A 15,377-nucleotide genomic window follows, 5' to 3' on the forward strand; every position below is an offset into this window, starting at 1 on the left:
TGAATGGGGAGCAGGGAATGGGGTTGTGCTATTCAGAAAGCTATTGTTTCTCTTTAATTTATTTAGATGAGATATTTGTTCAGAATCAAAAGAAAAAAACCGAATGCATAATAATAAAATAACCTAATTGCATAATCCTATACCTGATTATTAAACATAAAAACACGCACACAGTTATCCTTCAGCATGCAGATTGCTTCCTACACCCCCGAGGCTACCAAAACCCCAGGATGCTCAGGTTCCTTTATAAAACAGTCACCATGTGACCTACACAATCCTCCCGTGTACTTTAAATCATCTCTACAATACTTACAATGCCTAATCAATGTCAATGCTATGTAGATAGTTGCTGTATTGTATTATTTATGACAAGGAAAAAAAGTTTATACATATTCAGTTCAGGCACAATTCTAACCCCCGCCCCAACATCTCTGAGCTGCAAGTTGTTGAATCCATGGATTCCAAACTGGTGGATTTGGAGGGCCAAGGGTATACATAAACTAACTCTAGGTCTTTAAAATTTGCAAACATTTTCCATATCATCTTCACTTTTATTCTTATAAACACCATCTTACAGATGAGGTTCTGGAGGCTCAGAGAAATACGGAATGAAACAATGTTCTGATTCTTCTAAAGATGACACCGTCCCCAGAATCTCTGTTTCCTTCCCACCCCCTCCTTCCCCATCACTGTCCGAGGGCAGCAGAAGGACTCACAGGCTGAGGAAGTCTTCCGTTTTTCCATAGACTCGGATGGAGCTCAGGCCATGCAGAGAGGTGAGGATGTGGGAGAATAAAGGAGACCGGCTGTAGTTCTCCAATCTCTTGAACACGTTGATGGCCCTCTTGAATATCCTGCTTGGAGAATGGGGGTGAGTGACTGGGGCCATCCACCCCTGGAACCATCCAATCTGGGTTGGCCCCCGTCTTGTACCCCAAGCCTCAAACCCCACTTATACAGGGAAAGAACATACTCACATATGGTAGACAAGGCAAACCACGCCTCCTATGGCTGCCATCAAGAAGATGTATGGAGATAGCACACCGAAAATTATCAGAATGGCTATCACCAGCAAAAACAGGAGCAGGAACTCCTCAGTGACAGTGGGCAACAACTGGTCCAGCTCATCCAAGTCCCCCGCAAAGCAGTTCAGGAGTCTGCCTATTGGGGTTGTGTCAAAGAAACTCATGGGGCAGCAGGAAACCTGCTGGGACAAAATCCACAGGGTCCATGAACATAGCAGCAGGCCTTGCTTAGAAGTGGACAAAGATGCCCATTTCCTTTAGGCTCTGAAGGGGTGCAGGATGAAGCTTAACAGCCATCCAGGGAGGAAGCATAGAGCATGGATGGGCTCTGGAGTCCACCTGCCTGGATTCCAGGGCTACCCAGCTCCTCCACCTTCTGCTGTCTGACCTTGGGCAAGTTATTTTGAGTCTCAAGGTCTACATTTGCTATAGTCCCAGTATAATGATACTTCATAGAGTTGTAATAAGGCTTGCATATTTCTGCAAATATCCTAAACACCTATGAGTTGTACCATCTAAGAGGGTAAATATGGTCTGTGAATTATAAGTCAGTATGCACGGAAAGGGCTCAGAATAGTGTCTGTCCCCTAGTAAGCATTTCATCAATATCAGCTCCTAACATTTTTTTTTAAGTGAGCAAACTTTTATTGAAGCTTTAATTGTGATACAGAAATACATTTCAACTGATTTAACTCTGACACCAATGAAGAAAGAAATCATGGCACCAAAGTTTTCTTCTATCACACCTGGATAGATTCTATTCCATCTACAGTTTTTATTTCTCTAGGCTTTGTTCCACACAAATTTGTGCAAGTTTTCAGCATTAGAAGTCTTAAGTCTATTAGGAGAAAGGAACACAAAAAATTTTTTTAATAAAATAAAAATCAGACCTCAAGCCAACAAACATTACTAATCTACTGGGATACCACTCCAAAACAAAATCCACTTTGAGTTAAAGTCCTCACAACAGAGCAAGTCACAACATTAGGTGCTGTGCTCATTACAGACTCAAACAGATCAAGTTGACTGAAAGCTTCCTCAATGAAACAATCAACAGCATGCATGAGCTATATGTCAAAACAGTGTCTAACTATTTGATCTCAAACCAAGTAGAGTGCATGTTTAAAAACACTGAAAAATGTGTTTCCTTTATAATTCCAGAAGGAACAAAGCATCACTGCATCAATCCAGAAATTATCAAGAAAATATTGTGAGTTCAAAAGAAATACAAAATTTAGTCAATTTTGCTCTGCTCTCAGTTGCTTCAATACTGCAGTTTTTGCTAAAACTATAACTAAAAGATCCCAACTCTTGAAAGCCTATATTACTAGTCATTTCCCACTGGATATTTTTAGGATTTTAATTTTTTAAAATCCACCCATATATTCTGCTACATGGTAATATGTGAATAACCCGGTCAGTTTTCATTCTTGGCAGTCATACATTTGATCCTCTGCATGTCACAGAAGGAGATGAGAGAGAAACAGATGAAGTCAGAACACATACACGTGTCACTTAATCACAGAACTTGTAAGTCTTAAGATGGAAAACCACCAATTCTGCTTTAAACCAAAGTTTACAATATTACTATTAAAGGAAATTAGTGGCAATGGCTACTGAAAGTAAAAGTTAAGGTGGATGATCCAAACTGACAGGAAAGAATGAATCCAGTACAAGCTATAGGATAAATCTCCCTACTTAACTACTTATCGATAAAAATCCTTTAATACCACTACTTGGCAAGTTAGTAAAAGCACAGTACTCCATTAGAAGTTAATCTCATTTATTACAGAGCACAGCAGAGAAGGCAGTGTAGAGTTCAGTCAGTATACCCTAATCTCAATCCCTGCTAATCAACACTGGATACTTAAAATTCTTTTGTGGGAGACATTTAATTTTGTCATTTATCTTCCAAAATCACCCATGCCAATAAAAAGGGGGCCAAATTAATATGCCCTTAAAAGGAAATTAAGCCCAAAGACTTTCCCTCTTTGCCCATCTGGGGTATAATATTAGTAAATAAACCCACAGTGTAAGTTTATTGCTTCATTTGTGGGGTTGGAGAGGAAGACACCAGGTTGAGGGAAGAAACCAAAGGACTACAAATGCAGAAACAATTATTAAAACAATAATACACAAAATGAGTAATGGGAATCATTTTCTTAAGGACTTGTGAAAAAAATTTAATTGCTGTTGCAAAAAAAAAATCTATGTGAAGTAGAAACTGGTTTTGATAACATTAGTAGAAACTATGTTCTAGAAAGTAAAGGTAACTGGATGTAAAATTCTAGCAGCAATTTAATAGAACAGTCCCAGATGGTTAGGCTGAGGCTAACACCTAATGAGGACGAAAGCCTTGTCAATGGGGGATTTTGGATAATTCCTGCAGAAATAGTACACTGTGCATAAACCAAATTGAATTGTTTTCACAAATGTTGTACAGTCTGACTGTTGGTACTTGTAGCTTCTGGATTTCCCAGAGAGTTGGGTAATAAGTCAACCCGATTAAACCCTGGAAATTTTGATGAGTGAGCTTGATCCAGCAGTTATGGACCAGTTCTACGTGAGAGATAGGGTTACTGCAAAGGATGTCACTCGTGCGAGTGGAATCTGTCACTGATGCCACCCTGTTCAATCCTTGTGGATGATGTTCAATGAATGGAATGAAATCAGATGGAACTTACTGGACTATTCACTCCAGAATCAGAATTTTTTTATGTTAGCTTGGAAACAAACTTAAGTCAGACCTTTTAGGATCACCTGAGTAGCAAAGTTGTGGAAGTCATCAAGCCAGGAAAATCTGTGACCACCTTGTTTGTTAATCAGAGTTCTAACTGTCGCACGGTGCTTTCTTCACCCCAGAAGACTGAAGGTTTTAAACGTCTTGATTGCCAGAGTTCAATGATTACAATTTGGTCTTTACCAGTTTTGCCAAGAAGCAGCAACAACAGCAGAGTTGATTAAGGAAAATGAAGAAAAATACGCAAAGAGAGAGAGAGAGCACACATAGAAGCGGTGACTGCTTTCTAGATGTTGATACTGGGGGCTATACTTTCCAAAACCATCACCTTGTATTTGCAGAAGGCCCTAGATGTAATGACAGTGTGATCAATTTGAAGTGTATGCATTAGATTTCTTGCATGAATGGTCTCTTCTGTGTTTAGGTATTCTATGCCAGTCTTGCTGTGAAATTGAAGTGCATGTAGAAAAAAAATTTACTATATGAAGCTCCTAACATTTTCTATAGAAGGGATGGATGACTGTCACTCAGGATGGCTAAAGGCCAATAGCAGCAATTCCACTTAAATTTCACAAGACTAGGACTCTTGGGTTGTATTTCACCATGATTGCTCCATCTTGAAGGTGGAACCCAACTTGATCTCTGAAAGCCAGTGGGCATGAGGTCCTTTGGAAATCAAAGAACATTTCCAACTGAAAGGACTCTAATAAGCATCTAGTTCAGTGTCCTGGTTTAACAGATGGAAAAAACAACAATGAAGCTCAGAGGAGGGGCAGTGGCTTTGTGACTTGCTGAAGGTCACCCAAATATCAATGTCAAAGCCATGACCTGGACAGGCCTCTTTAAGTCTTCCCCCACCCTCAGCACAGCCAGCTCTTTACAGAAGGCACTTTTCTTAAAGGCCCGTGGTGCTGACGGACAGACCACTTTCGCTGCCCTATGGATTTCTCAAAAGCCTCAATGCAAGAAATAGAAATTGATAAAAACTAACAGGATCTATTAAGGCCAAAATTAAAGGTAGGAGAAGAAGATAGTAACTAACAGAGCCACCAAGGGCCCCTGCAGCAGCTGTCACGGCAGATGCCTGGATAGTTCTTGCTCATGTTTGCTTTCTAAGAAGGTCAGGGGAGCAGATTACCATCTTTACTTTTTCTGTCTCCAAAATGCCTTTAGTTTTATTTCCAGAATCTTCTGTTAAACACTTGAGCTAAAGCAATCGGAATTGTTACAATCACTTCAAGCAATCAGAGGGCAAAAGGGTCATTCCCTCAAGGACTCCCAGCACCCAAGGGGAAGTCTGAGTGCTATGGATCAGGGGGCACTGGGACAGACCTCAGTGCTGCTGGGAGAGTGCGAACCGTCTTTCTGAGCCCAGGATCATGAGGATTAGGGGCATATGCTGGAGACCCAGGGAAGAGGATTTTTGGTTGCCTCCTAAAATAAAACTAAGCAGGAATGTTTTTGTTGGTTGATTGGGTTTAGTTTAGTTGTTCTTCTTACCACTGAGCTGGGTTTTTCAGAGATTTTTATCCTTCGCTCATGATTTAAGACTATAAAGTCAAATTTAAAATCAATAAAGCCATGAAAGAACTAGAAAAAGAGAAATGTTCATAATATTAAACACTTTCTAATGGAAAGAAACTTGGATATTTCTTAAAATTAAGGTATAAAATATCACTTGCAGGACTAGCCTCTGGATATTTCTAGAATCTTGGAGCAGGGCAGCCAGAGGCTCCTGTTGAGACCATGGGGCCAAGTGCTGTACCGCTGCCTGGATGGTAAATGGTAGGCCTCAGATAGCACTGCGATTACCTGCCAGGTAGTCACCTTATCTGAGAAGGAGGAAAAGCTCTTGCCTCATCCTCCCAAGACTGAAACACTTAACAGCAGCACAACTTGCATTCAATCTACCAGGAATGATGGGTCTCTTCCTTCCCTTCCATGCGCCCCTATCAAAGCGCCTAGCTCACACCTCTGAGCTCCAGCCTTCTGCACTCCATTCACTTCCCCAGAAATGTTCTGCTTTTGTCCACCTCCAGCCTCCTAATCTTGAACTGGCTAAATCCCAACTCATCCTTCAAGGAGTGACTGCATCCTCCAAGAAGCTTTCTTGGACTACCTCCACTCCTTCCCCCACACCCAAGCCAAGGTTAGGTGCTTCCGACATTCTTAGAGCCCTGTGTGCTCCATCCCATGGTACACTTGCACATCATATTACAGTGGCCCATTTTCTTCCCTTTCTTCCCTATTGGACCATAAACCCATTATAGCCCAAACCCTGACCACATTGTTCATTCACCACTGCAAGCCTCTAATAGTATCTATCAGTAGGATATCTGGTGAGGGGAAGAAGTGATATTTCTAGGAGGTGTTGTGTTGGTATTCCAACATGTGATGCCTTATGTGTATCTAACATGCATAACACTTAATGCACATTCTTACCATAATGCACATGGAATTCTAGTTATCTCACAGGTAAAATGAGGATGACCATACCCACTACAACAGGCACTTGGGGAAATTACCAGCAACTCTATATGTAACAGGGCTCAGCCAACAGAGGCGAGCATTGGTGTGTCCCTTAACCCTCCACCAAGGGACACTGAACTCTTAACTCATTCTTCCAGCAGCAGGAGAGCTCTGAGGCACCTTCCTCAATCCCTACCCACCTAGTGAACCAGTTACGCTCCCTTGTAACTATGACATTCTGGAAAAGGCAGGACTATGGAGACAGAAAAAGCAATCAGGGATTTGGGGTATTTTTAGGGCAGGGAAATTCTTTTCTATGATTTTAAAATGGTGGATACATGTCATGATACATTTGTTAAAACCCATAAAATGTGCAATACAAAGAGTGAACCCAAATGCAAACTGTTGACTTTAGATAATATTAGCAAGGTATCAATTGACTCATTCATTTTAACAAATGTTCCACAGTAATGCAAGACATTAAGACTAAGAGAAACTAGGGGAATGGAGTGTGGGGGGATATGGAAATGCTCTTTGCTTTCTGCTCCATTTCTCTATAAATCAAAAACCAAGTTAGGTCAGGTCAGGGTTCAGCCTTGCCATACCTAGCACCCAAATCTATACCTTGTCAAGGAGCTTGTCGTGCAAGACTGTAGATGCTTTTCTGGTGACCTTGGTGAAAACCCCTGAGGAGCAGACCCCTGTACAGATTAGGCACAGGGTGCTGAGGCCGTACACCAGTTGGTAAAAGGGCAGCTGAGGATTGTCCAGTATGTCTCCTGGGTCTGCAGTGGTCCTGTTGCTCTCTTGGCTGCAATTGGTCTTCAAGAAAGAACAGGGGTCCAGGGTGAAATTCAAGAAGAGAATGTCCTTCTCCAAGGGGCTACATAAAACTATATGGCTGGTAGGTAAAACCACGTGTTCAAACCTCCCTGCTCCATGCTTTAGCTGTTCTCCTTCTTTTCCTTCCTCCTGCCCTGCCCTGGATTAGGTCCTCAATGCCCATCCTCTGGACCACAACAGCCACCCCTTCTACATTCTCCTCTGCAATGCAAAGACAAGATGGACCCATGACTTCCCAGGCCCCTTGCCAGCATGGTTTCAAGTTAGACTCTACCAAGGAGAAGCACTCATAGGAAATCTAAAAGGTGGAAAAGGAGAGGACATCATACTGTGGTGGCAACTGGGCAGGTGCATGGGATGTGGACTTTTGCCATTGGCTTTCAGGTGTCTTTCTAAAAATCACCCACTTTAATTCTGCCTCATGGTGGCTCCCATCCCCCAGTGCCCCAGAGTGCAGGGGAGTACTTTAATAAAGCACAGTAAGGAGGCAAAATTCAAACCAAAGGAGAAACCCACAAAGGAGACATGCACGGATTCCTGGGGACTGTTTGGGAACAGAAATCTCTTGGGTTTGTCCCCAAAAGACTGCATGGTGATGACCCATTCTACAAAGCCAGAAGGCCAGTGCAGGATCCCAGCTCCCAGACTATTCTTCCTGGAACACACTTGTCAACTCAGCGCTGGGCTTGCCCCACGGGTCCCTAGCTGTGCTCTAGCCCTCAAGGGGATCTAAGGGAGCAAGAAGCCACCTACTCACACAAACCCACGTCATGATACTCACCCCCGAGCCCTGTGCCAACCAATAGCTCAGCCACCAGAGGTTGAAGATTGTGAGGGAGACTATCACCACCATAAGAAGGAAAACTGTGACAGACAGGCAACCTGGTGGGAAGACGGAGGGGGTGCACAGGTGGTGCCATGAGAAGATGCCAAGCAACTAGTATCAGAGCTGCTAAGCCCTGAACCATTTGATCTCCTGGACCCACTATCCATCTTGGACACCCTGGAGGACTGGGAAGAACTGGGCTCTAAAGTTGGAGAGCCCTCGGTGCAACTCCTGGATTAAATTCTTACCTGCAAGTTGGGTGACCCTGGAGAAGGCATTGAATATCAGTGATATTTAATGATATTTAATCAGTGAGATTTAAGATCAGTCTATTTCCTTGCCTTTCAAATGGTGACCTTCAAACAGACTCAGGGACAAACCAAAGATGAAATGAGATGATGTGTGTCAGGCACCCAGCCCAGTGCCTGGCACAGCAGCAGTATTCTAAAGAAGTTAGCTCCACCTTATGCAGATTCTTAGGGTTCACTTTTAGAAAGAACCTTAACAGTCACCTTTTATACATTAAAGTGTACTATGAACTATTATGTTCTGTGTGCCATTTCTGAGGTTTTGATTGCTATTCTCATTTACATGGGTGCTATGGTTTGAATGTATGCATTCCTCCCAGATTCCTATGTTGAAACTAAACCAGCATGGTGAGGGTATTAGAAGGCAGGGCTTTGGGAGGTGTTAGGTCATGAGGGTCCCACTCTTGTAAGTGCCTTTACAAAAGAGATTTTGAGCCCTGCCTCATCCATTTTCCAAATGCCTCCTCTGGAGGACAGAGGGCACAACAAAATTCAAGCTACCATCTTGGAAGTAAACAACAGGCCCTCATCAGACACTGAACTGGGCAGTGCTTTGATCTTGGACTTCCCACCTCTAGAACTGTGAGAAATAAATTTCCATTTTTTATAAATCACCCAGTCTCAGGCCTCTTGTAACAATAGCACAGACCGACTACAACAATGAGGAACCTGAATCTCAGAGAGAGGAAAAACATTTCCCAGAGTCACAGAGCTGGTAAGTGGAAGATCTTGGATTCAAAAAGTCAAGGACAGGAGACCTGGGGTTTGCATTCCCTCCTTTGGTATTTGCCCTAGCACTCCACCCATCTACCCAGACTATGTCCCGTGCCCATGTGTCTTTCCCAAATTCTACATTTCTTCCAAGTCTGCCTATTCTTTGATGAGACCTGAGGCTATTCTTGGCCACAAAGATCCCTCCCACTATCTGGAGGATGCAAGTTCTTTATCTCTAGAGAGATTTCAGGGTTGATTCATAGATGACTTTCAATCCCCTCCCTCAGAGCTTGGCCTGGCACATAGTAGGTACTTTGTAAATTCAGACCAATTAACTTCTCAATTTACTCAACCGTTTCACCAGGATTTGCTGTTCCCCTGCTCTGGGCAAGCCACATGTTACACCTTGCAAGGATGCAATCCATGGTGGAAGGGGTAGGAATGGGTGACCTGTGCACAGCCCACCTCTTCCCACCCCCTAATCCCCACCCCCAGGTGGAGAAGAGATGCATTTTACCCAAAGCTAAGCTCTAAAGTCACCAAACAGCAAAAAGTTGCAAGGAGTCAAAAGAACTTTTAAAAAAAAACTCTTAAATTACTCAAAAAGGAGGGTACCATATACTAGGTTTTGTGTTCCCAACATCGTACAGTCAACATGCATGATAATATACGTCATTTAATAAAACAGTAAATTTGAGAATTCTAATGGCCACCTTCCTGCCTTAAGGAATCCATTTTAAATCACACCTAATATACAGCAAAATAAAAGTTCTGCCAGTGTCCCGATGTGCAGTGCTTGCTGGTCTTTTCTGTCCTGTTTTTTTTTTTTCTTTCAGCTCTGCTCACGGTCCATTCAGTTGATTTCACAACCCGCTAGTGAGTCGGGACCCAAAGTTTAGAAAACACTGAAGTAACAAGTAGACTGAAATAATTAGCAGATGCGAAAACATCATTGGCAACGTTGACCCATTGCCAGAGTTACTACAACGGAGAATGGTCGGATGTGTGCAAGTCAGATTGCACGAATGGCATGACCCTTCTGTGCCTCTCCACCTCCTAGGACCTCACAGGTTCCAGACTGACCTGGCTTCAGGGGAGGTGCTGATCGGGACAAGAGCCCCAGGCCTGGGGTGGATGCTGATAGACCATACCTCCAGCTGCTCGGATGTACTGGAGGTAGACACTCCAACTCAGGGAACCTTCTTCCATCTCCTCCTTCTTTGTGAGCTGCTCTTCTGGCACTGGGTCAGGATAAGAAAAAAAAAAAAAGAAAGAAAATGAAGTGCCTCCCAATCAGCAGCTGCTCCCCTTCCGGGGTCAAGAGGGTGTCCTGGCAAAGCCTTCTGTTTCCTCACTTTCCAGGGAGGGTGAGTGTGGAGCTGGGACTTACCGAGGTCTGTCTCTGAGCAGCAAGTTTTTCATGGAAAACATAACTGACGGTAATCATCGATTTGAACTCCAGAGTGTGGATAGAGGGTCTCTCCCTGGCCATTCCAAAAATTCTGGAGGGGCCAAGCATGATGGCGCACACCTGTAATCCCAGAAGCTCGGGAGGCTGAGATGGGAGGATCTCAATTTCAAAGCCAGCAGCAACTGAGCAAGGTGATAAGCAACTCAGTGAGACCCTGTCTCAAAAAAAAAAATACATAAAAAGGCTGGGGATATGGCTTAGTGGTCAAGTGCCCCTGAGTTCAATCCCCAGTACAAAACAAAACCCCTGGAGGGTCCACCATTCCCACGTGCTTAATGGGTTGAGAGAGGCAGGAGGAGCAAATGAAGCAAGCAGTGACGTGGGACCAGAAAGTCTGGGTTCCAGAATGGTCACCATGTCACTGTGAAACCTCAGACAGATCACTTAACTTGTTTTACCATATGAAAAATAGCAGGCCTGGATGGTTGCAAGATGCTCTGCAGTAATACATATTTGAGACAACTTTTCAAAACACAGTCACGACACCAGTCCAGGCAGACCATTGGCCTGGAGCATGGGCTACAGAACAGTGCCTAGAAACACCAGTAGGGGGGCTGGGGGTGTGGCTCAAGCGGTAGCATGCTCGCCTGGCATGCACGAGGTGCTGGGTTCAATCCTCAGCACCACATACAAATAAAATAAAGATTTGTGTCCACCGAAAACTAAAAAAATAAATAAATATTTTTAAAAATTCTCTCTCTCTTTCTCTCTCTCTCTAAAAAAGAAAGAAAGAAATATCAGTAGGTACCTCTGATAATAACAGCAACCACCTGCACAGCCATGAATGTCTGTTGTGTCTGCCTGACATTCTCCCTTCTACTAAAACAGAACCCCAATATTTTCCTGGGAAGAGACTCCCTTCCTAAAATTCAAATCCTGAGAAAAACTAGAGTAGGGTAGAAAATCTTTCAATGGGTTTTTACCAAAAAGACTCTGCACTTGTTACTGCTGCTTGGAGCACCCCAAAGATGCTGATTCCTAATTCTTCTCCTTTTCTCTTGAGTCTATGGTCCACACCCTGTCCTGCCAAGACATTATCTTTCTGTTTATATTAGCCCAAATCTGTTTCTGACCCTGGCAGCGGAAGACTAATGGTGACAGGAAACTACAATGCGCCATGCACTGTGCTGGGAATTTCCCTAGACCTGACCTCATCTAATCTCTACTACAACCCTGCAAAGTCCGTACTATTATCTCCACTTCTGTCAGTGAGGGTTCACAGAGCTTGTGCTGCTTGGCTGGGATCCCACAGCTTTGTAAGCAGCAGAACTGGGTTTCAATTCAAGAATGAATTTTCTTTTTCTTTTATCTGTTCTAGTAAGTTAAGAACCATTTTTCTTGAAGGGAAAATCTTTCCCTTGCACTACCCTGCCTCAGAAAAGAGGCTGATCTCCAACACCTTTGCTCACAGCATTTATTCTCTTTATTAATTTTTTTTATTTATATGAGACAGTGGAATTCATTACAATTCTTATTACACATATAGAGCACAGTTTTTCATATCACTGGTTGTATACAAAGTATATTCACATCAATTTGTGTCTTTATACATGTACTTTGGATGATAAGATCATCATATTCCACCATCATTTCTAACCCCATATTCCCTCCCTTTCCCTCCCACCCCTCTGCCCTATCTAGAGTTCATCTATTCCTCCCATGCTCCCCCCTCCCTCTCCCACTATGAATCATCCTCCTTATATCAGAGAAAATATTTGGCATTTGGTTTTGGGGGGATTGGCTAACTTCACTCAGCATTATCTTCTCCAATGCCATCCATTTACCTGCAAATGCCTTGATTTTATTCTCTTTTATTGCTGAGTACTATTCCATTGTGTATCTATGCCACATTTTTTATCCATCCACTGAAGGGCATCTAGGTTCCACAGTTTAGCTTTTGTGAATTGTGCTGCTATAAACATTGATGTGGCTGTGTCCCTGTAGTATGATGCTTTTAAGCCCTTTGGGCATAGACTGAGGAGAGGGATAGCTGGGTCAAATGGTAGTTCCATTCCCAATTTTCCAAGAAATCTCCATACTGTTTTCCATATTGGCTGCACCAATTTGCAGTCCCACCAGCAGCGTACGAGTGTGCCTTTTCCCCCACATCCTCACCAACACTTATTGTTGTTTGTCTTCATAATAGCTGCCATTCTGACTGGAGTGAGATGAAATCTTAGAGTAGTTTTGATTTGCATTTCTCTAATTGCTAAAGATGATGAACATTTTTTCATATATTTGGCGATTGATTTATATTATCATAGGAATGATCCTCCAGATGTCTTGCAAAGCCCCTCCCATCCTGCCTCTGCTCTACACACGCAGCAGGCTCCATAGCAGTCACTTCCTGGATGGGATGCTTCAGGCCCCCGATCACCACCACCCTTACCCTGGTCCTCAGTGACTCCAAGCTGTAACCCGTGTGTGAGAACATTTGGGATCTAGCATAGAGAGGGAAGTGGCCCGGGAAGACATGAACCTGGCATTTCTTCCAGGACCTCAGTGGCAAAGCAATGTTGGCTTCAATCCCAGTACCAAATATATTAAAAATACACACACACATATATGTATAGATATGAAACTTTGTCGTATTTAGAGATTCCTATATGTATTGTAAAAGCATGAAGACCACAAGCAATGAAGTAAGACATTTTAGCAAGAGGGAGGAGAGAGTGTGCAATGTAGGAGGGTAATCAATGTTGAATTGCTTACTCTGGGTGGTAGATACGTAGGTTTTTCATTAATTATTTTCTAAACCTTTTTTGGTCTTAAATATTTCATAGCAAAAAAATAAATAAATAGTAAGGCAGATGCTACCACCAGAATAATGAATGAAAACAAACCTCTTTTCTTTATAAATTATCCAACCTCAGTTTTTTTTTTTTGTTATAGCACACAAAATGGACTAAGACACCAAATTTGGAGGAGTCTAATCTGAGATGAAGGGACAATTACTGTGAGATTGTTATTATGTACTCTGAAATGGTAGATCCTGAGGATCTTCATTATTCATCAGTCATGGCCAGAGCCCTGGAAGAGTGGTCACCTGCAACTGGTGGGTGACCAGTATGACAGTCTTCCCCCTGAGTGTCTTCCTAATGCACTCTTCAAAGATGCACTTCCCCCACGGGCATCCACCGCAGACAAGGGGTCATCCAGTAGGTAGAGCTGATGGTTGGCATAGACAGCACGGGCCAGGCTGATCCTCTGCTTCTGTCCCCCTGAGAGGTTGAGACCCCTCTCCCCAATCTGCAGACAGGCAGCAAAAGGTACCATGTTTAGAGGGCAAAGACAATCAGTTGGGGTCAAATGGGTGGGCAGGGGTGGCAAATGGAATCCCCTCAGTACAGACCAAGACGTACCCACATTCCAGGGTAAATGATGATTTTCAGAATTGTGCCCATCTCCTAATTGGATACAATTTTTCTAAACCTGTCAACTTCTCAGGAGGCATATTAAACTACTAAAAATTCAGATAGAAAAATAAATTACTCATTCCCAAGAAACAGAACCTTCTCATATCTCCTTTAAGTTTTGAACGTCTATTGACTGCACCTGGCTCTTTGTGGGACCATCAGCCTGGGTTAGAGATGTCATCTAGAACATACGTGCCGTTTGCAACCCTGACAGCTATGGTAGCTTGGGGCTTTGCTGTTGCAGTCATGGGAAGGGTCACCTCCCATGCACCTGCTGTGTTAGGAATTCAGGGTGGAAACTGAGTCGCTGGGCAACATGTTTGAATCCCCTTATAGATTAACACTGCAGGTAGCTGCCAGCTAGCCCACCAGGCCCTGAGAGCTAGGTCTGAGACTGATTTCTAGCCCCTGTCTGTCATGAACTCCAGAGGTGTCTATAGAGAAGCAAAGTTCAAAAGGTGGGAGGGCAACCTCTTGTCACTGCTCTGCAACCAGGTCACCACCCTGTGACCCTGGACAAGCAACTTCACCTTACTGAGGCCAAGTTCCCCATTTATTCAACAAATCCTTATTAAATAGCTATTCCCATGCTCTTAGAATCACAGTTAAAACCTATTCTCTGCCCAACACTATTCAAAGTAGTTTGTATGAATTAATTTATTTAAACTTCAAAGTAATCCAATAAGTTCGGTCGTCTTATTTAAGCCATTTTATAGCAGAACAACCTTAAAAAGAGAATTAAGCTCTCTATGTACAAGGATTTATAGTCCCATCTTTGAAAGAAGAATAACAAAACTACTGCTCTCAACCACTTTGGAAAGCAGTAGGGAGATTCCTCAAAAAACTTGGAATGGAGGGCTGGGGATATAGCTCAGTTGGTAAAGTGCTTGCCTCACATGCACAAGGCCCTGAGTTCAATCCCCAGTACCACCACCACCAAAAAAAAGGATGTTCAGTTACATATTTTAGAGAGTGGAACGTCTGGCTTCTGATCGGGATCCTTCTTTGCTTCTTTGTGCTAGCCATGAAAGAATAAATTAAAAATGGGTGATGTTGAGAAAGGCAAGAAGATTTTTGTTCAGAAGTGTGCCCAATGCTACACGGTGGAAAAGGGAGGCAAGCACAAGACTGGGCCAAATCTCCATGGACTGTTTGGGTGGAAGACAGGTCAGACTGCTGGATTCTCTTATACAGATGCCAACAAGAACAAAGGCATCACCTGGAGAGAGGATACACTGATGGAGTATTTGGAGAATCCCAAAAAGTACATCCCTGGAACAAAAATGATCTTTGCTGGCATTAAGAAGAAGGGAGAAAGGGCAGACCTAATAGCTTACCTCAAAAAATCCACTAATGAGTAATAGCTACTGCCTTATTTATTACCAAACAGAAATGTCTCTTGGCTTTTTTATGTGCACCATAATTTAATTGATGTGATACACCAGAAATCAGATCATGAATGAATGACAAAATTATTTTTGTTAGACAACCCTGATTTAAGTAAAACTTACTTGTAGTTAAATTAATATTTTGGTTATATTCCTACTTCAGTAAATTCTATCATT

General features: G+C 42.9%; 2 protein-coding genes and 1 pseudogene across 2 annotated transcripts in view; 2 read left to right on the top strand and 1 right to left on the bottom strand.

Annotated features, from left to right (window-relative positions):
- Nucleotides 1–15,377, bottom strand: part of Abcc11 (ATP binding cassette subfamily C member 11) — a 62,779-nt gene that overhangs the window by 16,274 nt on the left and 31,128 nt on the right. The window contains 8 exon segments of the mRNA XM_078032906.1: nt 717–854; nt 978–1,204; nt 6,859–7,056; nt 7,859–7,959; nt 10,077–10,211; nt 11,145–11,215; nt 13,420–13,522; nt 13,525–13,645. Coding sequence (XP_077889032.1) covers nt 717–854; nt 978–1,204; nt 6,859–7,056; nt 7,859–7,959; nt 10,077–10,211; nt 11,145–11,215; nt 13,420–13,522; nt 13,525–13,645 — 1,094 coding nt within the window.
- Nucleotides 1,347–3,999, top strand: LOC101973965 (S-adenosylmethionine decarboxylase proenzyme 2 pseudogene; annotated as a pseudogene).
- Nucleotides 14,679–15,251, top strand: LOC101974249 (cytochrome c, somatic). The gene has a single exon (XM_040279805.2). It carries the CDS (start codon nt 14,856–14,858, stop codon nt 15,171–15,173), a length of 318 nt encoding a protein of 105 aa, XP_040135739.2. The 5' UTR covers nt 14,679–14,855; the 3' UTR covers nt 15,174–15,251.

This window comes from Ictidomys tridecemlineatus, chromosome 15, assembly GCF_052094955.1.
Source record: "Ictidomys tridecemlineatus isolate mIctTri1 chromosome 15, mIctTri1.hap1, whole genome shotgun sequence".
NCBI classification, from domain to species: Eukaryota; Metazoa; Chordata; class Mammalia; order Rodentia; family Sciuridae; genus Ictidomys; species Ictidomys tridecemlineatus.